Here is a 27,077-nt window from a genome sequence, read left to right as displayed (position 1 = left end):
TGCAGGTGTGTCACTTAAATTTAAAGATTCTCATGTGTTGTTTTTTTTTTTTATATCTAACCTGTATTTATGGGCCTGAAAATTTTTATCGAGGACCTCATGATTTTTTAAATTTGAATGTTGGCAGGTCTGCCCTTACTTATTTAATTAACGGAATGACGAAGTTGTCTGAAGTGTAAATTTTATTTTAAAGATTTTAAAAATGTTATTTTGTAAACTGATTGTCTGCGTTGCCGCGGTGTACGGCTTATAAAAATGTAGCCAGCGCATCATTCATGTTTGGTTATGTTGCTTCCCGTAGAGAGCGCGTGCACGTAGTCGAATATCGATATCTCGCCGATTCATGTAACGGGCGCTCTCTGTCCAGTGCCGAGTTAACTACATTTGATAGCCCGCACTCATTCATGGTAAGTGTATACGATGACGTTTGGTTACGCGTTAGTTCACGTCACAGACTGAAGTCTCAGGCTTTCGGGTCACAGATTTTTTTTTCTAATTTAAGTTGAAGAAAGGTTTTGTTTAATGAATTATTAATATAAATTGTTTGACGTGCTCTTGTATACTCCACCTTTTTTTAACGTACTTTAACGTACTTTCCATGAATGGGTTTTGTTTTTATGAATAACTTTACCTAACAAAAAAAAATTTCCACATGATTGTCGCACCCCTACTTTTGAAACTTGATTTTAGAATAAAATGTGCGACGATTATGCGAGAAAACACGGTACTAGGATGAAGAATTTATAATTTTATTTTTGAGGTCAGTTTTGTTTTTAAAACTGGAGATTTACGTGTCGGTTCTTATTATTCAGGCATTGTCGTGATTCGTAAAAATAGTGTATTATTGCACAAACATGAAACAGAAGTACGTGTTGTTTCGTCTAGCGACGCACGAGACTGTAAAAATCCAGATAAAACGACACAATTAACGACGACGCACTCGCGAACAACTCGATTGGCAGCGAGCGCGCGCGATAGCACGACTTACCCGCCACAATGGTCGAAACAACAGCGACTGCAGCTGCTTCGTCGCCGTAAGCTGCATGGGCTGCCCGCCTCGGCAGGCAGCAGACTTGTTGAAAAAAAACTTGGGCGCTGCAGGCAAGTGCATTCACGGGGGAAGTTTCGAAATTCAAATGTTTCCAGACACCGTACACTAAGTTACACGCGATGTTTACAAGTCCGAGCATGTGTTGATATAGGGAACAAGCGGTGTGTGGGTTTGCGGGAGCATACGGGAGCCGGCAAGGGGCGCGTGTTGCAGTGGCCAGCCCCCCCAGCAGCCTCAGCTCGCTGCAGAGCCTGACGCAGGCGGGCGTGGGCAGCTCCCTGCACGCGCTGCGGCCCCAGGGCCCCCACCTCACCCCCAGCCTGGCCAACCACTACCGGGATGACCTGGTCAACCACGTGCGCGGCTGGCCGGCCGAGGCGCTCGAGAAGCAGGTGAGCCAACACTGCAGTATTCACCAACATCCAGTTTTAACATGGAAATGAAAAAAATTTTTATTTACATGAAAAATTGATTCTAAATACAATAAAAAAAAAGGAGTAAAATGAAGGAAATTAAAAAAAAAAACTTGGCAATTAATTTTGTTAAACCGGTAAATTTTAAGTTTCAAAGTAGTTTTGTTGATCTGCAGGGTGGCCAGCCAACCGGGAAATGCGGGAAATAGCCAGGATTTCTTAAAAAAAAAAACCCAGGAATACCTGGAATCAACCAGGAATTTTTCTTAGAACCGGGAATTTTTTTTATGAAGTAACGATCGCAATAACATACGGCTGTTAAAAGCCTATGATGGAGAAACTTGGACGTGAGCACGTTCACCACCCGTCGAAGCACGACAGTATGCTCGTGAGCTATATTTTTTGAATGTTAATTTGTTCATATGTAAGAAACCGTTAACAATTCAGACTTCCATACTTATTATGTTTCTGTATTCAAAAGCAACAGCATTTTGGCTGAAAATGTTGTTGGGTGGTAGTAATTTCTTGCACGGCATGTTGGTAGCACTAGTTTTGTATATATATTTTTTTACTTTGCGCTCATGTTGTTGCATCACGGTATCACGGATACTTTTCTCGAGTTTTTTAAAAGTTTAGTTGTGCGGGACGTTGTTTTGAATTTTTTAATCTAACATGTAATTTGCGCAGACTATCAAAATGTGAGTTCTGTCACCACATACAATGACAAATATACGGAAGAGTTTGAATGGGTGGAGAAAGATCCAAAGTGCAGGACAAATGCCATTTGCAATTTGTGTAATGTTAAAATCAATATCGGTAGCATGGGAAGAACAGCATTAGCCAGCCACGCAAGAGGGGCAAAACACGTGCGTTTGATGTCAAGTAATTTTGGTGACGTGAGATTATAAATTTTTTTGTTGGTGGTAGGTTTTGTTTTAAGCAAGTTCATTGATTTAATTTTTAAGCCTATAGTTAAGTTGTCTATTGTTTAACGCCAATAAAACATCATATTGTGTGTGCTTCGTGTAACAAAAATGCAAATTGTATGCAAATATTGATGAAAACCACCATTGAAAAAAACAGGAATTTTATTATCCCAGAAGATTGGCCATTCTGATCTGGCTTACATTAATAAAATAGAATATTATTACATTATTAGTAATTTTAAAATCATAATCATTTATTATTTGTTAAATATAAAACAATGTGTGAATAATGTTGCAGTACAAAACTAAATATTTTAATATATCAGCCTCACGCATGTTAGGTACTTGTTTTTCCAATATATTTTTTTTTGTTGTGTATTTGTCAGACATGGTGTATACCTTACCTATTTTTTGGTAACAATTAGTTGAGAAGAAAATTCAGTTTGAAATTTTGAGTAAAGATTCCAATTATTAAATTAATATAAAATATCAAATTATTCACGGATATTAAAATATGTACTTTTCGAGTACTCACAGACCGCTAGTGTCTACAGGTAACAAAACAGAAGGGCTGGTCACAAACAAAACATGAAAATAACAGTATTGGTGCTAGAAGTCACGAAACTTTAATATCTAGCAGCAGCTTTTTCCTTTTTGAAACCTCACTTCAGCTTATGGTTGCACATAAAGAAAAATAGAAAAAAGACTACCCTCTTTTATAGCATAATCGTCACACTCATATTTTAGGGCGTCAAAATTTGAATAAAAAACTTCTCGCGTAAATGTCGCATGATGTTTTTGGTCTTGCTATTAGATTCCGAGCGCTTTGTGTAGGTATCTTTTCCGTATAAAACTGTGTTTTTTAAAGTAGAAATCTAATATTTTTCGGAAATTAACTATTTTACTTATTTAATTAACAGAAATACGAAGCTTTCTGATGTGTAAATTTTCTTTTAAAACGTTTTTAAATGTTATAACCTTTATCTGTTTGTCTGCGTCGCCACGGTGTACCACTTATAAAAATGTAGCCAGCGCTAGTTGGCATCATTCATGTTTGGTTATGTTGCTTCTCGTATAGAGCGCGCACACTTAGTCGAATATCGATATCTTGCCGATTGAATGCAACGCGCGCTCTCTGTTGAGTGCTGAGTTAACTACATTTGATGGCCCACACTCTTTCGTGGTAAATGTGTACTACGACGATAGTTACGTGTTAGTTCACGTCACATATTCAAGTGGTTTGCATTCGGGTCACAGATTTTGTTTTTCTATTTAAAGTTGAATAAAGGTTTTTGTTTCATGAATTATTAATATAAATTGTTTGGCGTGCTCTTGTATACTCCACATTTTTTTTTAAAATAACGTACTTTCCATGAACGGGTTTTGTTTTTATGAATAACTTTACCTAAAAAAAAATTTTTTTCCCCGCATAATCGTTGCACCCCTACTTTTCAAACTTGTTTTTAGTATAAAATGTGCGACGAATATGCGAGAAAACACTGTAATCATTTTAATTGTGTAGAAATTATCAGAGGAAAGGTTTTAGCTTTCCTGTTGATAGTAGATATATTTCTTAATTTTTTGATGTACCAAATTTTATTAATAAATCTCGAAGAAGTCCTGAATTAAATTTACCAGGTGTGTTTAGATACAGTGAAATACCGTTACAACGTACTTCAGAATAACGTATCTTTCAGTTTAACACATTATTTTAAATTCCCATTCAAAACACCAATGTAAACAATGTAAATATATTTTACTTTAACATTAAAAACGTATCCTACCTTTAAATATAAGGACCATTCTTTTCCAGTTATCAGGAAAATTTTTTACATAGTTGTCACTGTGTTTGCACAGGAGTTCTTTAATATAAATGTACATTATGATTAATTTTTATCACTTTCAAGAATTGTTAACAAGTATAAAACGTAAACAAACACTGTCTCAAAGATTCATAGAATCATAGTACAGTATAACGCGCAATTCTTCCTCCATGGATGAGATGATCTAAACAATCAATTTCTGTCTCGCCCCTCTTCAAGACAATTGTTTTTAGCTGCGCCATCTTTTGTTTATTTGTAGAGCACATTTTAAAAGTTTTAATTAACGCATATATGTATATTTGTAGATACAAACGTTAAATAAAAATTATATTTTAACTTATTTACGAGATAGAAAATTCAATTATGTTGATTTATGCAGGTTAAGTTCTGAACTGTTTGGTGTCACAACATGGCCGACGCGCACTACTAATGTGGTGCTATTGTTATCTATGGATGCGAGGTTTGTTTACGTTTGACGTGGCGCGAGGCAAACAATATTGTTGATTGAATATTTTAATCAGAATTGATATCAAGAAAAGATAAAAAGAAACGCAAGCAGTTCACTTTGAAGGAAAATGTTGAAATTTTAAAAGAAGTTGACAAAGGCAGGAAAAATGCAGATGTGGCACTGTGGTTTGGTTTGGTGTACGAAAAGTCTTCTTTATCTGCTGATCGTAAGAGACTTTGCCTAGGCGATAACAAGGACCTTTAAATTGCGCTGAACAACTGGCTGAAGGATATGAGGGCACAAAATGTTCGTCACAGGACCCATGTTGCAGGCTAAAGCAAATATTTGCTTCCAAGGTAATGTAAAATTTGATCCCCTAGTATACTTTATTTTTAAAAATAAAAAAATACTACATTTTAAAGGTAAATATATAGATTCTACTGTACGGTGGTATTTGAAAATTTTTCGGTATTCATGAAGATTATGATATTTTGTTTACAATTTCAAAACAAATAATTTATTATTATTGATTACCAAGACATACAGTAAATGGAACTCACATGAAGCCAAGAACTGTACCAAACTGTGTTAAAAATTTTGTTTTTAGTGTATTTTACCTAGTGAAATTTTACCAACAAAAGCCCTCTTTAAGTAATTAATTTTGGTAGTCTCTTTTAGTATTTTTTTTTAATATGCAATGTAATGCATAAATGTGCAAAAACATTTTATAGTGTTGATATAAAATAATTTTTTATTTATTGAAATTGTGCATATTGTGGTCAAAATCTGCCCAGTTAATGGGTTTAATACTTTCCAAAACATTGAAAATGATTTCAGAACTATTCTTCAGTATTTGGGCTCTCATAGCATCCTCGCTCCAAGCCTGGAGCTTATTATAAATGGTTTTCAGAGCACTTTTATCTAACATTTCTTGGACTAGTACTCTGAACTTCCAAATGCAGAATGGTCTTAAAGGATCATATTTTGAATTAGTGCTCTGTAGTTGATATAATAGACCTACTGTACAGGCCTGTGTGAATATTCTAATTTTCGGGTATGAATAATAAATTATTTGTGTCCAATTTGCCCTTGAATACTAACGCTTCGAAATAATGAATACTTGTTTGCTTATGGATACTTGACATAGTATACCTCGTGAGTTTGTTATATGCCAACGTTCACTAGTGAGATTAAGTCATTTGTGCAATATTAATACCTTTTTTTTAAAAATGTTTTATGGTATTTCATAAAAAAATATGACCAATAAGCTATGTTTTAAACATGCAACAAGTTTTAAAAGTTTTTTTTTTTTTTTTGCTACTGTCTCGCTAAACAGTAACCGAAATAATTACGTAAACTAGTCAAAACACTTATGGAAAAACATATTTGATTAGTGCTCTGTTTTCCTGAAACAAAATTCAAGGGGCGGGTGTACAGATGTTGAAAGACAAGGACATGACAAAAACAAGACAAAAACAGTCAATATAGTGTCTTTACTCCATTTGAAAGGCCTTAATGGCTGTACAATTGTTACTATACTTATATGTTCAACCTCATTGGTAAGTTCTTTTTGTCTAGAAGGTACATCGATAGAATGCAGGTGCACCAAATTACACCTGACTTCAACGGAGCTTTGTTGGTTCTTAACATTTTCGTCAGTCAGTGCACGTTATGGTAGTTTAATCTATCTACTTAGTTGTTACGTTTGAAGTGTCTTTTTTGTTGTTGTTGCGTGTTCTACATGGACAGATTGGTTTATAAAATTGAGTAACTGCATGGGAAACTGTTTGTTCCAGGCGCAGAAGCTGAGTGAGGAAGGGCACACGATGGGCAGTTTGCAGTGCACACGGGTTTCAGCTGACCTGAAGACGGCGCGTTCTATCGTTAGGTTAACGGAAATCCAAGCTACATTACAGGAGCAAAGGTGAGCCAGCGGAAAGTGTACCTACGATAATCTGTAGTGCCGTGTTAAGGACCATACCGGGAGACTGTGGGAATTCATGTTAGAGATGTAAGCTGAGTAAACTCTTTAAAAGCTGCTTTTGGCTATGAATTGCCAGGTACTTGCTTGTAGCATCTTATCGAAGTAAACGTGTGATTGCTGAAAAACAGAATTGGGGGCAAGGAAGTAAATATATATATATATATATATATATATATATATATATATATATATATATATATATATATATATATATATATATATTATGGAAGGTGGTCTGTTGCATACATAGTTGAGCAGTATAACCCTCTTCTATTCTTCTGTGGCCTGTTATTTTTTTTATTGACAACTTTCCTGTCTCTTATGAAAAAAATATTACAATTTCCTCAGCCCATTGTGGCTGTTTCCAGTCCTGTTCCTATCTGGGAGTAAACAAATTTAAATAAATATCATTATTTATAGCTTCACTACACCCAAGTAACAACTGAAATAATCTTTTTAAAATAGAAAATGTTAAGTTAATGATTTTTTTAAAAATATAATTATTTTCTATATATTAATATTATTTTTAGTTTGTAATGCCTGCTTAGGTATTATGTCCCAGGCCAAGCACTGTTATGTAAATAATATGTCTTAGATTTTTTTATAAAGTAATTTAATTTTTAAATTGTTTAGTCTCAAAAACTGATAAAACTTTTAATCGTACAGTGAAACCCAGTTGTTACAACCATGTTTATTACCACCCGATTATTGCAACTCCTTTACGAGAAACCGTGAAAAAATTTTCATTGCAGTCGAAAATTAGAATGAAAGTGGCAGAAAATTAGTTTGAAGTGTGTTCACTGCATTTCTCTTGGTGAGCTCTGTACTGCACATGATGCAGTGGACACCTCCGCCTCCTTGCTGATCCTTTCCTCCCTCCTACCAACGGTACAGGTTCCGTGGCACCGGCTTGTCTGCGTGCCTCCCGCCCTTCAGCCGCCCGTCAGTCATCAGCCAACCATAGCTTTGAATATATATACTGTATAGAAGTCGCGAGTGGATAGGATTTACTCTACGTTTTCCAGAAGCGTATGATGAGCAGCTTGGGAACTTCACCGCTGCAGTGCGCTGCCGTAACGCCCTGTATCGTCTTAGTTGTTATTTACATGTTAGAGTGCAGCATTGTCGCCCGCTGTCATTCCCCGCACCCCTCACCCAACATTCACTGCAGCTCAAGGTCGTTCAACGGGAGGGGGAAGGGGTGTTTGAAGAGTTCGACACTTGTCCGCTAGGGACCACCACAAGTCGATGCCCTAGAGATGGTGGCGATTGCGGCGGTGAATTAACCAACTACCTCAAAACCGTATTAGAAATTTTAACCTGGGCTGGCGACTTCTATACAGTATATATATTCAAAGACCATAGTGACACACTGTTACCGTTGTTACGACTTAGATTTGCGTGATCTTGGATATCTCTTGGCTTTGATTACTTTTTGTTGATGACTCTTATTTTATGGTTTTCTTACTCCGATTTGGTTGCACTTCGGAATTGATTTCGTGAACAGTAGCTGCACGATTTTAAAAATTATAGTATACAGACTTTTAATTTGTGTAAAGTGAGTAAAAAGTAGGGCTGTGTGAGATCCCAAAATTCGGGGAAAGTTTCAGGATCGCTAAGATTTGTTTTTCTGTTTTACAGGAAAAAATAATTTTTGTTAAGTTTCTTTTTTACTTTTCACTAGGGGTGGGCGAATATAGATATTTTCGTTTCAAAGCGAATTCGAAGCAAATTTTTATAAATATTCCCGAATTCGAATCGAATACTAGGCCAAATCAAAGAATTTCTTAAATGTAAACACCAAACAATGCAACAATCTTATTTATAATAAATGTACAAATCTTAAAACCTACAAGCTAGTTTGAATATAAAAAATAAATGTAATTCACAGATGCACAAAATATATGCACATTTAAATGCAAAAAATTCAAAATATTAAAGTACATAATAAACTACAAGTTTGGTGACAGAAAATATTTTTCAAAACTTATTTAAATTGTCATGCAAAAATGTTACTAGTTCCTGCACATGTTGAGGTGTCAGGTATTGACGACGTGCTGTCACCACATTTCCGGAGGAAGGAAATACCCGCTCACTTGATGCACTTGTGGCAGGAATACTTAAATACTTCAGAGCAACATTTGCCAGTTTAGGATATTTAAGTTTTCCTTCATCTTTCCACCAAATGTAAGGATTGCTTATTACACGTTTGCTAATACATAACTTAACTATCAACGCAACATTCTCCATTAACTTAGGCCTTTTGAACCATTGCCAAAAACTTAGTCACGTAACATTTGCTGTTTGTATACAACTAAATACTGTATGGTAATATTTTATACGGCCGGCTGAACCTTATACGTTGTTAACGTATAATAATAATAATAATAATAATAATAATAATAATAATAATAATAATAATAATAATATTGAACAAGAACGATTAAAGTTAAATATAAACTTTTTTTTTTTACTTTTGGCCTTCAGCTTACGCGCACAGCCATTTAGAGGCAAACTACTTATTGTTTATTACATTCCTTCCAACGTAAAAAAAAATATCTTTACTCTTTGCACAAAAGCAGGCCTGGTCTAAGAAGTGTAGAAAGAGTGTGGGTGAAAAACGGAGTGTTTGTATGGTCACCATCTTTGTTTACGATTATTCACGAAACTCATTTTTTCTGCTGTTCTATCCATGGAATATTTTCCCCGTTTATTTATAAATGAATTTTTTTCAATAATCTTATTTCATATGATTTAGTGCCGTAACTGCTGTTTTATAAGTCCGTTGATGATATTGTATCAGTATCACGTTAAATAATTATGGACGTAATTTATGCATCGAAAAAGAGCTGTTGAGGGGGGGGGGGGAGATTAAGACTAATACCGAAGTCAGGAATGAATCTGGCATTTTTCTAAACATGAAAATAATTCATTGAGAGTTGCTATTTGCCATTTTCTCAGCAAAATACGATACTGACAATTATTTTACTCTAAGCCAATGTAAGTTGAACAAAGTATAACGAACATATTTGTACGTATTATGGTTGAGGTTAGTTTTAATGATCAGGCATATAGGCTTAGGCTAAGCATGTGTGTGATTTCATTATGCTAAGTTAACTCCAAGTTGATGTTATTGATCGTAGGCATTCTTTAACTTTTAGGCAATGTAGGTATGTACAGTAAAAGATTAGCTTAAAAACTCTTGAAATGTTTTTTTTCTATTTTTCGTACTTCAAATAATTTCATTTTTTCGAGTACGAATTCTCATATAACAAATGTTCGACTCGAATTCGAACTTTCGAAGCTTCGCCCACCCCTACTTTTCACTACTTTCTGTGATGTAAATTGAGAAAAAAACTAATACAGAAAAAGTTAAGATAGTTGGTGATATATATAACAACCTCATTATCAGAGTACTTAATTTTACAGATAAGTGTGTAAAAATGTAACTGTCAGAAAACTGGGCCAGTCGGTGGTTAGTTTTGTTCAAAACATGGCTAAAAAGATAAAGTAGACATATGTAAGATATAAGAACTTTTATCCTGAAATGCTAGGACATGTTTTTTTTTTTTTTAGTAGATATGTATACATAGCGATCAACTGGATGCACACCTGCCCCTTCGATGATCGTCGTTTTACGTATTTTGACTGCTCAAGCAATTATTTTTTCCTATGGGTTGAGAAGAAAAGGTTGCTTCACAATGTAATAAAAATACTTACGCCCTGTTTTCCACAAGCAGGAAACACATTGGTTGCTGTCCTTCCTCCCCTGCATTTTGTTTTGCCATGTCCTAACTTTCCCCGTCTCGTCTGCTCGCATGAGTGATAACAAAGTGATGTCACAGCACTTAACCTTCGTGACGTCTCTGGTGTGGTATATAGTTACGACCAGCATCTAATTAACATTTTAATGAAAAATCTTTTCATTTTCCTTATATGAAATCAGTGTCAAATTGACTTAATGCTTGTTAAAAGATAAAGTTGCGCCATGCATTGTACCATGTTTATGCTGTATTTGGTGACAGTAGGTAATCCAATATACTTTTCTTGGATATCTTTCCTTTTCATAAAATGTCTACTACTAAAATAAATTTATTTATGAGTTTGAAAATTTGTCAGTTTCTTGCCAGAGACAACTGAACATGGACTTGGTGTGCAAAATGACACATTTTGACATAATGGGTTTGCAGGTTGAAAATTTGTTTGTTTATTGTCAGTCCAAAATGTTTATTACCATTCCCTCCTCTTCCTCCATTACGACCCTATTTCCAGGAACCGTGAGGGGTCATAAAAAAATGATTTTACTCTACTTCAAATGTATCGAGGCATATATTAGTACTGTAAATTGATTGTAATTGCAGTAGTGACTTGATTAAAATGGTAGTCGGCAAGCACTTTTACCTGATTAGAAAAAAAAATTTTAACGTACTCTGAAGGAAAAAAAGTATTTAATTAGCTTTTCTTTATTAGCACTCTGTTTTCCTAGAACGAATTAGTGTTACTTAAAGGGGCGGGTGTTATTTCCTCATAAAATTCCACCAACCAAAACATTTTAGTTCAATGCGGATAAGCATGGTTGTGCTACTTCCTTGTGGCTTCACATCTGTTACGAATGTACCTATTTATTTTCCAGTTTTCATTATTATAAAGCTGACTTAGTCGTATGTGCTGTGCCGTCTAATCTGTCGGAGTCTATGGTACTTGAAAATAGCATGCATTAACTGTAGGGTGATTTAATGTGATCATCTTTTTTTAATTTTTTGTTTTTGTTTTAGGATATTGTTCCTGCGCCAGCAAATCAAAACGTTGGAACAGCTGAAGTCTCAGAACTCATTCATGTCGGAGGACTCATAGTGGGAACAAGTGTCGAACGGAGCAACTATTGAACCACCTCCTATTTACTGCATAGTTGTCTGTTGTTCTTGCAGTCTGCCTCTGCAGTGTCGACGTTCTTGTTCGTTACGTGTTTACTGTATCGGCAGAGTCGGGGTGGGCCAGCATTTTATTTTATTTCAATTTTTTTTGCAAAGGAATACTAGTGCGTATTACTACGTGAATAAAACTGTTTTCATTGCCTGTAACAGTGTTGCATGTGATGATTGAGTGCGCAAGGTTCCTTAACAAAAAGAAATAACTGTAATAAATAGCTTAAAACTCCAAGGCCAAGCGAATGATATAAATAAGTGTACCATAAATTTGTGAGTCGGTTTGGAGAGCGTGATGCTTGAATGTTAGGCTTGGAGCATTACAACATTGTATTAAATATTAACGTTATTTTGCACTGTAAAAATTAATTATTTAATTTTCAGTGCTGTGTTAATGTTATGTGGTTGGCGCCTGTATCAGTAATAATATATGATCTGCGTGCTATGCCACATATCCAGATAGCTTTTGTATAAAAATTACTTAAGCACGTACATGTATGAGCTTCTCAAGATTTTTGTTTTGATTATTTTTATGGATATTTACAAGCATAGACTGTAAGTACTTTTTATGTGTGATTATTAAATTATGTTTAATATGTACAAAGTTTTTCCAGTAAATACTGTGCATTTGTAATTATTTAACCTTGAGAAGTTCATAACGTAGCAGAACAGAAGTATTGTTGAGAAATCCTGGAAAACTGTTTCTATTTAGCCTTTTTGCTGGTTGTATGTGATTAGATTCCGAAAGAAAGATTCATTAAAACATTTTGTCCTTTTTCATCTCGTGTATTTTGCTCGTGGAACTATTATTTTTTATTATTTTTTGAAATTCGTGACCTCAGGTACAGTGAGTGGACAGACCCCCTTGTCCTGAAGTGCCCCGTCGCGCTTGAGAGTGCAAAGGAACGACATTGGTCGACGTAAGTGGAGTTTTCCCTGTATATTAAAAGTTGTATTTATGGTGTTTAATAGCATTTTTCGACTTACAGTTGAATGTATGAAGAGTGTATTCAGGTTCAAGGGGTAGCGAAATAAAAACCAACATTCTTTCACCTATTTTTGTTGTTTTTCTACCATTTTTTGTGTGTGTTATGTTTTTGTCATTGTTTCCCGATTGTGTTTTGTGTGTTTTAACACTTTCAGGACTATTCTCATACGTGATACAAGAACAGTCAGCTAGCACTTGTGCACTGTACATTCAACAATTTAAATACTTTTGCTCACGTTGCATACAATTGCAAACTTTTTGTAATACCGTATTTACCAGCAGAAGGGTCGCACCCTTAATTTTGGGCAAAAAAAATCTTAACATTTTCAAGTAAGGGTCGCCCTACATACGGGTTGCAACACCATATATGTATCTGTCTTCACTAGAGTTGTAATAAATACGACACTGGCGTAGGCCTTCAACTCTTCTTTGTTTACTATGGGAGGGTATGAGGTGGGCAAATTCCCCCCCCCCCCCCCTCTTTTCCAAATAAATATTTAGGACCCATCCAATTCCTAACAAGACACAGAAGAAGACTGCTATTTTTTTTATATCCTTGTTTCCCTTTTCCTCAATTTTATTAGTTTTTTTTACCCATCCCTTTGCTACAGAGAGATAGGTAGCAAGCTACTGCGTCACTTTCGCCTGTAAACACTCGCACTCGGTTTACTGCTAGGCTGGAGGAATATAAAAGGTGCTCTTTATAAACACCCAATTGATGGCTGCGGTTCTGTTACGATACGTTCAGTCGAAAGCCTGGGAAAAATCTCGTGCAGAAACAATAGATAGTGATTGGGCGCAGTTGCCAGGAACACGTGTCAAGGTAGTCACTTTAATTGTTGTGGTCGCCGGTTCCATGGGACATTTACCCTTTCCGGCTGGTTTGTTTTCGTTTCCACTCGTCTCATCCTCGGCGCAAGAGAGGCGCGTGCGTCACTTGCCAACGCAGCGACAGGACACGATGTGCTGTTCACGGAACTTAAGAGGCCACTCCAGTGTTTCAGGGGCACTACGCAACCCGCGTTAACCTCATAAGATTCAATGCTATTTTCATTTTGCTTGTAACTTATTAACTAATAAAAATTTAGAAATGATGCTTGCTTAATATGTAAGACAACGATGCTCTTATCAAAGCCCCTTTCTTCAAAAACGTGCATAAATTATGGTTCAAACCTAGACATTACACTTATGCATATCAGTAAAGATTAGTATAAAACCATAATTTATGCACGTTTTTTGAAGAAAGGGGCTTTGATAAGAGCATCGTTGTCTTGCATATCAAGCAAGCATCATTTCAAAATCTATATTAGTTAATAAGTTATAAGCAAAATGAAAATAGCATTGAATCTTATGAGGTTAACGCGGGTTGCGTATTGCCCCTTAAACACTGGAGTGGCCTCTTAACGCGACTGCTGAAATATTCTGATTAAACCATTTATACTTACTTGTGGAGTTACGTGTGTTAAAAACCAACATAGGTTAGTTATTTACTCATATATTCAATCACACAGTAAAATATTTTTTATCAACCCAAAATTTGCATACGGGTCACAGTACATTTTTTTTACACTAAAAATCGACACAAATCATGTGGCTCATATGAGGTTAAATACGGAATATGCAAGAATATGACATTTTTACAAAAAAAAAAAAGAATGAATTTTAAAAATATTGTTGTGAAAAATGTTAGTCTTGCATTATTTGCTAGTCATGAAAGTGTTACACATAATCTCGTATTTCAAGACATTTGTGGGTAACGCCCAACAGAGTAAAATCTTTGTTGAGAAAATTTCAAAATGTGTGCAGGTTGAGACAAATTAAATTTTTGGTATATTGCAAAATAGTATGTAAAAAGGGAGCTGAAAAACAGTATCTAGATATTTGTAAAAATGAACATATCCATTTTTACTTTCTTTTTTTTACTTCCCTCAATTTTTATGAATTAAATGTACTTTGAACTTTTAAAACTTTTGAAGTTCACATTTAAATAAAAATCAATGTTTTAATTTTAAATAAGAAAAATGCAAGGAGAAAAAGTCCATGTCATTAACAAATTTATTTTGAATGTCAGAATTTTTTTTGTAATATTGTGGACGAGTAAATATGGTGTTAAATATTTAGGATGTGTCAATGTACACAAATGCTTTTTATTTAACGTGAAGTTTAACATCATTTCAGGATGTCTCGTGATGAATTAAAAAATTCAATAATTTGTAGGGACTTAGGGCTCAATGAGTTGATGTAAAACAATGTGGTCTGATAAAATCAATATAATTTTAAGAAGTTTCAGCAAAAAAAAAAAAATATATTGAAACTTATTGGATAGATATTTGAAGGTTTTTCTGCAAATAGCGATTTTATCATCTTGGCTTTGGATGAAACTATCATATTGGCAGTTTTTTAATCACAATTTTCTCATTTTGTACTTAAATTACATTTTCTTATCGTAAATGTGGCATGTATATGAATTATGGCTCCAAATGACCAAGATATTAATACCTACATAGTATAGAAACGACGCAACACTTTTTTAAAATAAAGATTTGGCACCATAATGGCAGGACTATTAGTGGCAATAGATTGATCATCTTCCGTTTTAAAAATGTGTCTCATGTTGGTATAGCCTATGGTGATAGAACAGTTCTTAAATAACCTCCTCCGAGGGTAGTAGCTTCTATTGACGTGATGTTCATTATTTAATTATTTTTAAGATAATTATTTGTTTTGTGGAGCACTTGGTAACAATGTAAAATTACTGAAAGAATGAAAAACTCAGAATGCTATAATTTGATGTTCAAAATTTAATCCTGGAAGTACTATGATTTTAGGAATTAATTTGACCGAAACTGCTCACTGAAGCAATATAGATGACAATACATAGTTATCTGCACACAGGCAAGGAAAATAACAGTTTTGAAATTTTCGAACTGCTGTTAACTACAGTACCCAACAATAGTTTAGGACCATTATGAATTTTGTACAAATACGTTCCTGTTAGAGCTGTTCCGATACCGATACTGGTATTGGATATTGGCAGGTATCAGCACAGATATTGGTATTGAAAAATAAATACCTGCACATGTTTGTTTTGTTTTTCAAATACTTGCTTTGTTTGTTTGTTCGTTTGTTGATTGTGACAGAGCATGTTAATCAATATGTAATTGTTAATGAAAATCTTGATAATTCCACATTTCTTTGATTCCGATTACACAATTTCAGGTTTGATTCTAATTCTAATTACCAATGTTACAAATCCATGATTTTGTGGTCTTGTGAAATTCCTCTCCCTTGCCATGCACTTTAAAAGTCCTGTTTGTTGTTACACTTAAATTATGACTGTGAACTTTTACGTTGACATTATAACACTAACTGATCATGAGATATTTACTGTTTGTCACGATTCAAATTCACAATATATTTAATAACGTAAACTATCGGGGTATTTGCAAATGAAACAACAAACTTGAATGTAAAAACAGTGCATTTTACTTAAAAAAATAACAGAAAAATGATTGTTTCTAAATATTTTTTCCATACAGTAAAATGTACTGAAATTCTACTTTTCAAAACCTATACAATTTCATAACTTGTGAACTAGTATAGTGATTTGAATAATTTAAATTTATGAAAATGTGTGGTGATTGCTGAAATGGTAGAGCAATGTTTTACAAAAGCTATTACCAAATTTTGGAGGACAGCAAGGCATTTGTACAAAATTCTTAAAGGTTCTAAATTATTGACAGGTACTGTAGTAATTCTGTATGAAATTTGAAAATTGAGAAATTGTTTACAAATCTCTGATGAATTACTAATAATGAAAGTATTTACTGCAGTTCACATTTATCCTCAATTTCATATACATCAACAAATTTGTGTAGCATAAATTATGTTACATTTATGTACATTGAAATATTTATTTCTTCTGCACATTAGTTAACTTCACGGTCCAAGCCCATTGGCTTGAGACATCTTCTTTACTTGGAAAAGTTATCTGGATTCCATTTGCCACTGCAGCCCACTGAAACAAAAACAATTTTTGTGATGTAATACTTGATTATGGCTTTATCTCCTTTAAATATAGATAAGATTTCCAGATATCTAAAACAATTGTGTTGTGATAGAGGCTTTTGTAGTTATCTTATTTTTATTAATTTTGTACATGTCACTAGAATCATGCATAAACTTTACAATTACTCAAGCTGCATACATATCATCGCTAGCGGTGGGAAATAAAATATGTAATATTGTTTACCCACTTTTCAAAGTCATATTGCGTTGAAATTTTGCATGTCTAACTATTTGGAACAGATAAAATTAATCTGTTAAGTTTTTTTGTGTTTGAAAAATGTATGTAAAAATGAGTTAACTAATTACAATTGCAAGATTTAAAAAAGTAAAATATTTCCAAATTTTTTTTGCATAGAATATGGTACAAACTTTATGCTAAATAAATGACTGTAATTGAATTTAATATTTAAAAGGTTATTTATTTTTTATTAGGGTTAAGTTTTGTGTGAAAATGCTTATTAGTTTCATGATTATAACCACATTTCAGTGCTTTGTGGCATATTAACTCGAATTTCAGTGTTAATATATGGTGTATTGACATCCTTTTCGGCGTTATTTCGGTTTTATAGCAATTCATCATGTAATCTTGTCCCTGCGTATTGGCCATCTTTGCGAATGTAAACTCTGCCGTTGCGATTGCTGTTTGTCAAATCTGTAAGGCCCGTTCCACAATGACACGGAAACGGAGACGGAACACTGAAACGAAGACGGATTTCACGGAACAGAGCCTCTACAATAGCACGCAAACGGAGACGGACCCGTACGGACCTGCTCAGCAGTGCTGAAGTCTTCTGTTTACGTTACTCCGTTAGACCAATAGGAGCACGTTATTTATTCACTGCAGTTGTCAAGCTACAGTTGCGTGTTCATGTTAATTAAGATATTAGTTTTTACTAATGTTGGTTTCCGTATTTCTCGACTACTTTTTTTATGCGTTAACAACATAACAAGATTTGTTTTGAAATTTGAATTGTGCACGTGGGTTTCATCATGACGAATTTTGATGAACTTTTAATTTTCATGGTTAAAGATATACCTGCTATATATGACAAGACGGAGGACTACTTTACCACCGCCACAACGCAAAAAAATAATAATAATAATAAATCGACTTACTACATTACCAAGTTAACAACCATACATTTTGATTTAACAGGTAGTTCACTTGATACTCATAGTTTTCAGTTACGTCACGCTCGCTCTTTCTTATTGGTCAAGATTTCTTACGGTTCCGTGTATTGTAGAACGAGAAAAATACAGACGGAACGGAACAATACTCCCTTTTCGTCTCCGTTTTCGTCTGTTCCGTTTCTGTGTCATTGTGGAACAGGCCTAACTGCGGCATCGTACTCACTAAGAGTCAACACTGCGCTAGTCGCCCAAAGCTAAACGTATAAATGCACTACAACCAGCCATCCACTGTGCTGTGCATCAGACTGCCGGCTGCTAGTGCAGTTGACTGTCTCGATGAACATCTGTGTCCTGCTTGTCACCGGCTTCCTGCGGAGCGTTTAACATTACGTGCTGCGACTGCACATTCTCTCGGCCAATGGAGCAGTGCCCTTACGCAAGCAAAGTTCAAATTCGCTTGCGTAACTTTGCAGGCTTGCAATTTCAGACAAAAATTGTTTTTTAGCATTCCCTGCCACCCATTAATTTGTGTATGCTAATTTGACTGGTTTTAATGCTCAACTGTATATTACAGGATTCATCACCTATAGAGAGTGATTTTACATTGACCTTTACAAACTATTTACTTATCTATATAATTTTTTCAATGATAAAGAAAAAAAAAATAGTCGAGGAAATAATTACTCAAACACATGTGAATTCTTATCTGTAACTGTGATTAGTTACTATAATTCTCATTTCCTTTAACAATAAAATAATATTTATTATCTTACCTTCAATGCAGTGGAGTGTCCCAACAAATGCACTGTTGCATTGTTCAATAGACTTGGAGCTCCAAGGACCAATTTGCGACCTTTCGGCCAACTAAGTGCCGTCGCGTAGACTGCTGTGCTGTTCTTGTTTTGAGTATACCTGGGAGCATGCAAGTATCATTAATAAATGTGAGAAGTGACGACTTAGGTAAAACTTAAGATCCATAATAATAATAAATAAAAAAGTATTTCAGTACTCGCCAGTGATGTGTACCATCTAACCTCGTTGACGAGCCTTCTAGTCTTTCAACTTGTGGGATAGAAAAGACATAAACAAATTGTTGTGTACCTAGGTAATTTTCATAAGAGTAAGTAAAGTTTTTGTAAGTTAACAATATAAACAAATGTTCCACCCTGCGACTTGTGAGGGTCATGGCACAAGCAGGCCTAAGAAGAAAATGGTTTCTTTTAGCGCTGATGGTTCGACTATTTTTGGGATAGATAGAGGCGTTTTGACGACCATTGGTTACCCAGTTCCTGGGAATATTTTAATTCAACACTTATACTGAATATATTGAATCTGCATTAATTATCTCCTGTCAAATTTTATTGCTATGAAATGGCAGGAAAATCGTTCAAATGTCACATAATATGTACATTGACATTTCTCATATTATGTAGTGTCATCGTCCCTCCGAAGGCCATAAAGCCCGGCCTCCACCCGCCAGTATTAAACCCCGCTAACGGAACGCACCCCTAGCACATTTCACGTGAGTCAAGCGAGCCGCAGACGCCGCCGGTGAGTGCATTCCCAGATACGTCCATATGCCAACATCACCAAACAGTTCTCACGCATCATAAATTGCTGTGATTAATTAAGTGATTTTTAATTAGCAGAACAACACTTAAAAGTGAAAGTGCGTCGTAGGGGTGCAGCGGTTTCCCCCGTGGGAAACAGCAATTAATAAACGTCCGGGACGTCCAGTGGTGGATCCAGGATTTTGGTTTGGGAGGGGCTTGACCCAGCTGAGGCTAGGCTTTATCAAGGCAAACACTAAAACAATAGTGGACCCAGATGCTTTTGGAGGGGGCTTGAGCCCCTTAGCCCCCCCCCCCCTCTGGATCCGCTACTGGGAACGTCCCTTGTGGCCTTCCGCGAATAATTAACCACAGTGTTATCCAACCTAATTTATTTCCCTGTTTTTACTTGCAAATAGCCACTGGAGTAGTCAACAAGTGACAGACAGTCTCCAGCTTGACTTTTTATTTTCAAATATAATTAATCTAAATTTTGTTATGTATTATTATTATTATAGGCCTTCCGCCAACTAATTCAGACAGATGCCATTAAGATACGAGTGCTCTATAAATAATAATGAATAATTATGATTATAAAATTGGAATAACGGCACATTAGAAAGTTCGGCGCGTCATGACGCGTCCTCCCCTCCCAAGCCGGCACAAAGCGGGAGTAGAGTTTTACTCACGGGCCGGGGCGGACGTGTGATCCCGCGGGGAGACTTCAACTTTTTGTGCTTCTGACTCGTCATTCTGGTAACTATTATAATTCGCTAAACCCTTTTTCCTCCTTTCTCTCCCCGCGTGCCCCCGTGCCATTTTCCGGTGCAGGGCTTATCCCGGCCGCTTTAATTTTTGCTCGTCGCGGAACAAAGGTTCGCGACGCAGGTCATCTTACGGTCCGGGCCGACTCCCGCGAACAGAACTCGGGCGTAGCCAGGGGGGGGGGGGGGGGTGGTTAGGGGTTCAACCCCCCCCCCCCCCCCCTAGCACCGTATCTTTAATTAATTTCTTATTCATCACTCAAACAAATTTCATATTAAAATTAATAAAATTTTTACCATTACAATATTTAAATTTAAGAACCGAAAACTGTTAAAATAGCACTATTTTACACCTTAAAATCCAAATTTTCCCGGGGGAGCACCCCCGGACCCCCCGCTTTAATACGGGGAGGCGGGGCATGCTTCTTAACACCCCCCATACACAAATCCTGACTACGCCACTGGAAGCAGGGACTCTCTTCCACCATCAACAGCTGTCGATCCTAGTGGAACACAGGGGCAAAAAAACACGACCACCTCGGTTAATCCTCGAATCAACCTGGCGCCCGCCGGAGATTTCCCTTAGAGCCACAGTAAAACATTAGGACCGCCCCGGGTCTCGATCCCGAGACAGCGGGTGACGGCAGCAGTGTCTGTAAAGTGAAGCTTAACGTATCTGAAAGCTCATTTCCATGAATGTGATTGTTGCGGATGTGTGATGTAAGTAATTGTAAAGCAAATTTTACGTTAGCTTGGTTACGTTTATGTTTATGCCTTTCTCTCAGAGCCTTAAAAATGTTAAGTAGGTATTGCTAATAAAGTTCTGTCTAGACTTCTACTACAGTTATAATATTCATGACCCACAAAAACTACTCTACTGCTATTAGTAAATCATAAATATGCATGTGATAATTACCACACATCTGAAGTCACTGTGTCTCTTTGTGTAGTCCATGGCCGGGAAGAATAAATGGCTTCACCATTTATTTTAAGCCATTTACCAATATCTTGTAGACGTTCTTCAAAAATAGGCGTGATCATGCCGTCTTTAGTTGGACCCACGTTCAGCAGCAGGTTTCCTATTAAAAAAAAAAAAAAATTGAAGTTATGAAAGTGAAATTAGGCTTAGTATTAACAGTACATCATCATCTTCTGACATATGATATGTACACACACACACATTACATTAGCATGTTCGTGCAAGTAGAAAACAGTATTGCATTTCTCTGATTTTAGTACAATGACAGTAGTATATAATAGTATGTCCGAGATCAGGGTTCAGGGTGTGGAGCCGGGAGCCGGTGTCCGCCATCTTGGATTGTGACGTCACGGCGGCCATCTTGGATTGTGACATCACGGCGGCCATCTTGGATGAGCGTAACGGGACACCTCGTAACGGGACATAATGTAACGGGACACAGCGTAACGGGACAAGTAGATCACGGCGGCCATTTTGGATCCGCCATCTTGGATCCGCCATTTTGGATGACGTAATTGTGTGTTCTAGAAAATTCCGGTGATGTGTTTTCCGCCATTTTGAATGATGACGTCAACATTGCAATTTTTGTTATGGCCGCCATCTTTAACTTTTTTATTTATTATCCGATTTTAACGAATTTTTTTTCTGTTCCACTGGAGGCCGCCATCTTGGATACCGTCGATTTTGTTTCTGTTGTTTGTTCCTAGATAGCGCCAGCATCGCTCTTGATTTTTTTTGTTCCGCCGCAGGCCGCCATCTTGGATACCGTCGACTTTGTTTCTGTCGTTTGTTCCTAGAGAGCGCCAGCGTCGCTCTGTCTCATCACATAAGGTCGATGTTCCATTACCTACCATAGCTATTATGAACCTTATCGACATTTTAAATTTTATTTTTTATGAAAAATATATTGGAAACGCTGTGATTCGAACCATCGCAGCTCTGATCTCTAGGTTGGAAAACATACGCCTTTAACCGCTCGGCCATCGAGAGATTTACCAGACCGAAGATTAAATAAGGTATATATAAAAATAACATGCATATTTGGACTTGTAATTTTTTTTAAATTTAAAGTAATAATAGCACCACCTGTTCGAGACAGACCTACCATCTTGTCATTTGGCCGCCATCTTGAAAATCCATAATTTTTATGCTAGAGATGCGGGAAAAAGTTAAAAATTCATTAAATAAATTGACAATAAATATAATGATTGATTATATCGATTCCCGTTCTTGGTTCGAAACTGGTGAGGGTAAAAAATAAAAAAAACATCAGATCCTTCCTCCACAGAAGCCACCTACAGACCGATCTACCGTCACCAATACCAAGGTTCATATATCGTCAGCTGATATAACGTCATGTCCGTCATCTTGTCTTCATACGCTGGAGACTACCATCTTGTTTTCGTCGGCTAGGGTGTGCCGATACCATGTTAGTATAATTATCTGGTCACCACACCATTGACCTTGACCTTTGACCTTGACCTTGAAATTTTACCTTGACCTTCAAATTTGACCCTGACCTTGAAATTTGACCTTGACCTTGAAATTTGACCTTGACCTTGAAATTTGACCTTGACCTTTAAATTTGACCTTGACCTTGAAATTTGACCTTCACCTTGAAATTTGACCTTGACCTTGAAATTTGACCTTCACCTTGAAATTTGACCTTGACTTTGAAATTTGACCTTGACTTTGAAATTTGACCTTCACCTTGAAATTTGACCTTGACTTTGAAGTTTGACTTTGTCCTTGTCGACCATCATGGACCCGACATTTAATGTTCAGTAGATGCTACCAGGAGCTACCACCTGCTGGAGTATGTCATCTTGTGTGTGTACTCATATTATAGAGTACATTTCCATCTGGATGATTTCATTCTAACCCGCTACAGTGCAGTAAACATTTATTACCGAGGTGCCCCCCGCCATCTTGAAATTCGGACGCCATCTTGAAATCATGTAATAATGTAGCTAGAAAAGCGGGAAAAAATCCAAAATTCATCAAAAAAATCACTCATTAATTTACATATCGATTCGATCCGCTCCAGTCCTTGGTTCGATCCTCGATCGTTGCAATAATGTTTAATTTTATGAAAAAATAATAACTTCAATAAGCCACGTTCAACATTCTTAAAGAGACTTTAAAACCTCTACTACCATCATCCTATAAGCCATCAAGACCACCATATTGAAAATTCGTAATAATTAAACTAAAAATTCAGGAAAAAGTTAAAAATTCATTAAATAAATTTGCAAACAATATACTGATTAATTAGGTCGTCTAAGGTCCTTGGAACGATCCTGGACGAAGCTAAAATAAATTTAATTTAAATACCAGAAAAGCGTAAGGTTCGAGAAATAAAACACCACAAAGTCGTTTACAAACATAATATTTATTACACAATTTCTATCCTACTACAGAATCACTTGCGAAAGCCAGCAAACTTATAAACATTTAGCTTTGCATAGACGTGCAACGACTACTTCTTAGCTCCAAATGCTCCAGCAGCTCCAAATGCCCCAACTACCTTTTCTTTCAACAGCTCCAATGATATTGGGCCACAATGCTACGAGTCTAAGAGACTACGAGGCTACAAGGCTACGAGTCTAAAAGGATCTAGCTGGTTCCGAGTTAAACATGGCTGAGAGACTGCATGACTAAAAGACCGCATGGCTACGAAACTAAATGTCTATGAAGCTACATGGATACAAGTCTACTCGGCTCCAACACGCAATGTACACACAGTACACACAGGAAAACGTAATGTACACACAGGAAAACGTAATGTATACACAGGAAAACGTAATGTACACACAGGAAAACGAAAAGTACACACAGGAAAACGAAAAGTACAAACAGGAAAACGAAATGTACAAACAGGAAAACGAAATGTACAAACAGGAAAACGAAATGTACACACAGGAAAACGAAATGTACAAACAGGAAAACGAAATGTACACACAGGAAAACGAAATGTACAAACAGGAAAACAAAATGTACAAACAGGAAAACGAAATGTACAAACAGGAAAACGAAATGTACAAACAGGAAAACGAAATGTACAAACAGGAAAACGAAATGTACAAACAGGAAAACGAAATGTACAAACAGGAAAAAGAAATGTACAAACAGGAAAACGAAATGTACACACAGGAAAACGGAATGTACACACAGGAAATCGGAACGTACACACAGTACACACAGGAAACGGAATGATCACACATACAGTAGCGGAAACACAGGCTTATTTGGAAATCAGGATACAAGAAATAAATCATACTTTTTTTAAATATAAAGAATTCATTTTATTTTTCATTAGTACACACATTACAGTTAATCAAATGATTATTGTATGTAGCCAGCGTTCCGAATTTCTTACAGTATGGGCGATACTTCCACGATATGCAAGTAGTTTCCTCTACGAACAGATGCCACCATCAGTCTTAGCCGGTCAACCAATATTTTTGGATCTTCCCATGATGTGGAATCAATCTCTTCTGCCACCATCTTCATTGCTTGTTTATTATAAATATTATGATCTCTGGTGTCTTCCGTTTTAACACCATCCTCAGGGTTACTTTCATCATCTAGCCAGCGATCATCACAAGCTTGATCAGATTTATTTATTATAACACGACGTTTCCATCGCTTCGGTCTCAGGACACCACCACATTCTTCGATCTTGTCAGCTTTAGGTTCTGCATCACAGTCTATGCCTTTGTAAACAGCCTCAGAGTCACTGTAGCAATCACCGTAGAAGACAACGTCTTCACCCAGATAACTGCAAGAACTCAATATCGTTGATGTCGAAGTGTCTTCATCGCCTGTATGCTTCCTTTTCAGGAGTCCACCATTTATACAAAGTATGGAGGATCTGCTAAATATAGGCTTGAATGTATTCTCACTTTTCACAGTGTTGATACCTTCATTAGTTTCAGTCTTCCCGATACCATCAACATCCTTCAATATTTGTTTCTCGTCACGATCGGCGTGCTAAGGCTTCCATCTTTTCTATATTCATAATATTATTTGTCTTTAAATCTCCGCGTCCGTGTCACTATCACAGATGTAAATCATCATCATAGCTGTCATCAATATTGTCATGAGCTGCATCAATATAACTCATTTTATGATATCGTTTCCACATTTCAGTTGTCAGTGATTTACCACAATCTATGATCTTGTGAGCTCCATTCTCATTTTCTGTAAAAGCCTATGAGTCCAGTTTTATTATTTAATCCTTCAACCCATCATCACAAACTCAATTAAATAAATGTAGTATATAGAAAAAAAAATCATCAAAGTTCCTTTCATTTAATCTTGGAAACCGTATCATCCTTTCCACCTATAGTAGGTATAGTTTCTTGAGCCCAAGAGTCTTTCATTATATATACCATGCAGTGTTCTTCAAGAGATGTAGTATACCACCATTTCTACATACAAATTCATCCTATCATTAATTTGTTTACACATTAGAAAAACCTTCACGCTATTTTTACGTGTTTTATTAAATTACCACTTCGACTAAAATAATTACCACACATAGTAATTTCTACAAAGGACACTTTGTCCAAGACATTTTAACCATAATCTGTCTGAAAACAGCCATGTCCCATCTATATCACAAAGTAAACGAGGGTTAGTGGAGATAGGTCAAACAAGTGCTAGTCACTCATAGGGTAAGAACCATGTGTTCGATACCTATCTCAGTCAATGTAGCATCTATGTATTTTTATTACCTCATGTAGAAAAATATGTTCCAATGCATACGAATTTAAACTTATTCACGTACGACTAGTCAAAAGTACATAAATTCAAGCACGCCAACCGCAAAAAAAAATTCTCAATGATAGAGGCAGAGACTTCTCGATCGAGACACGCCTACCATCACCTGCAAATGAACATTGACCCCTCGCGCGGGAATTGCAAGCTTGCAGAATGCTGCGACACTCATATGTTTTGCTCAAGACATGCATACATCTCATCACTAGCCTTCCAACTCAGTACACGTAAAACTCCAGTGAAATCATAATCCAGCATACGTAAAGTACTTGCTGGAACCACTTCAAAGTATACATCTCCGAACCAGAGCAGAAAATCAGCCTACGAATGTATATCTTGCTACCTACAAAAATAAATGTGTAGCACATATACGAGAGGAGTCGAACTTTACATACCATACTCAATACTCTGATAATTATAAGCGGCAAAATATTTTAAATCATGACCCCGGCTAGTATACATTTTTTTCGTGAACCCTAAATTCATGTTAGTAATCAGTACGAATGTGCGAGTAATTCGGACGAATAATCGCTTACCAAGTATCCAGAATCTTACTGTTACAGCCCAGCCAGTGCACCAGATTACTTCGAAGTGTACGCAATTGATTAACATTATTCAATTTTTTAATATCACCTCCGTAGTGTACACCAATATATGACAGGTTACGATTTAAGACCATAGATTTCCCACAAGTATGTTATGTTTATTTCGGGAGAGTAATAAATTATTATTTTAGAAATAATAAATCAAGTTCCTATCAGATTTGCTCTAATGTTACGGCATTACCTGTACCTGCACTTTACCAAAACATCTCCCATAAAAATCTTAAGAATGCAGATGGCATACTCAGACTGAAATAATTTTAGCAAAAAAAAAACTGTCTTCAGCATTATTGGTAAACAAAATAATACTCACAAACAAGACAAAACGGACATTACAAATCCGACCTAAATTACGTGCCACATGTAGTTTATTACATTAAGATAAACGATGTAGGTTAAGAAAAATTAATAAAAAAATTCTTTAATTCAATAATTTATTTTAAATTGTACATGCATACACAATAAAATCTGACACTGTATGTATATATATCGTATACATTTTCTCAGTCCTTGCAACATTCATTTCTATTAAAATAAATTATTATATTTCGTTTTAAGAGTGACAAAATACAACTAATTCATACAGATCACGATACATCAGATCAGGAGTGTAACACCTTAGAGGACCAGAGATGATGCTAGA

The 27,077-nt window shown here is 36.0% G+C and overlaps 2 protein-coding genes across 6 annotated transcripts in view; one reads left to right on the top strand and one right to left on the bottom strand.

Moving 5' to 3' along the window:
- LOC134538367 (WW domain-containing adapter protein with coiled-coil homolog) overlaps window positions 1-12,626 on the top strand; it is a 45,779-nt gene extending 33,153 nt beyond the window's left edge. For all 5 annotated transcript variants that reach the window (XM_063379633.1, XM_063379632.1, XM_063379630.1 and 2 more), the window contains 3 exons: window positions 1,265-1,443; window positions 6,458-6,585; window positions 11,421-12,626. In XM_063379633.1, coding sequence (XP_063235703.1) covers window positions 1,265-1,443; window positions 6,458-6,585; window positions 11,421-11,499 — 386 coding nt within the window. In that variant the 3' untranslated portion in view covers window positions 11,500-12,626. The remainder of the gene's footprint in view (window positions 1-1,264; window positions 1,444-6,457; window positions 6,586-11,420) is intronic.
- A 3,755-nt stretch (window positions 12,627-16,381) lies between these two features.
- The window catches only part of LOC134538361 (alpha-L-fucosidase-like), a 38,209-nt gene continuing 27,513 nt past the window's right edge, over window positions 16,382-27,077 (bottom strand). The window contains exons 7-9 of the mRNA XM_063379619.1: window positions 20,988-21,150; window positions 18,531-18,669; window positions 16,382-16,576 (exon numbers count right to left, since the gene is read on the bottom strand). Of these exons, the coding sequence (XP_063235689.1) occupies window positions 16,472-16,576; window positions 18,531-18,669; window positions 20,988-21,150 (407 nt within the window). The 3' untranslated portion in view covers window positions 16,382-16,471. The remainder of the gene's footprint in view (window positions 16,577-18,530; window positions 18,670-20,987; window positions 21,151-27,077) is intronic.

The sequence above is a fragment of the Bacillus rossius genome, chromosome 13, assembly GCF_032445375.1.
Source record: "Bacillus rossius redtenbacheri isolate Brsri chromosome 13, Brsri_v3, whole genome shotgun sequence".
Classification (NCBI taxonomy): Eukaryota; Metazoa; Arthropoda; class Insecta; order Phasmatodea; family Bacillidae; genus Bacillus; species Bacillus rossius.
This window is presented reverse-complemented; position numbering and strand designations above follow the sequence as displayed.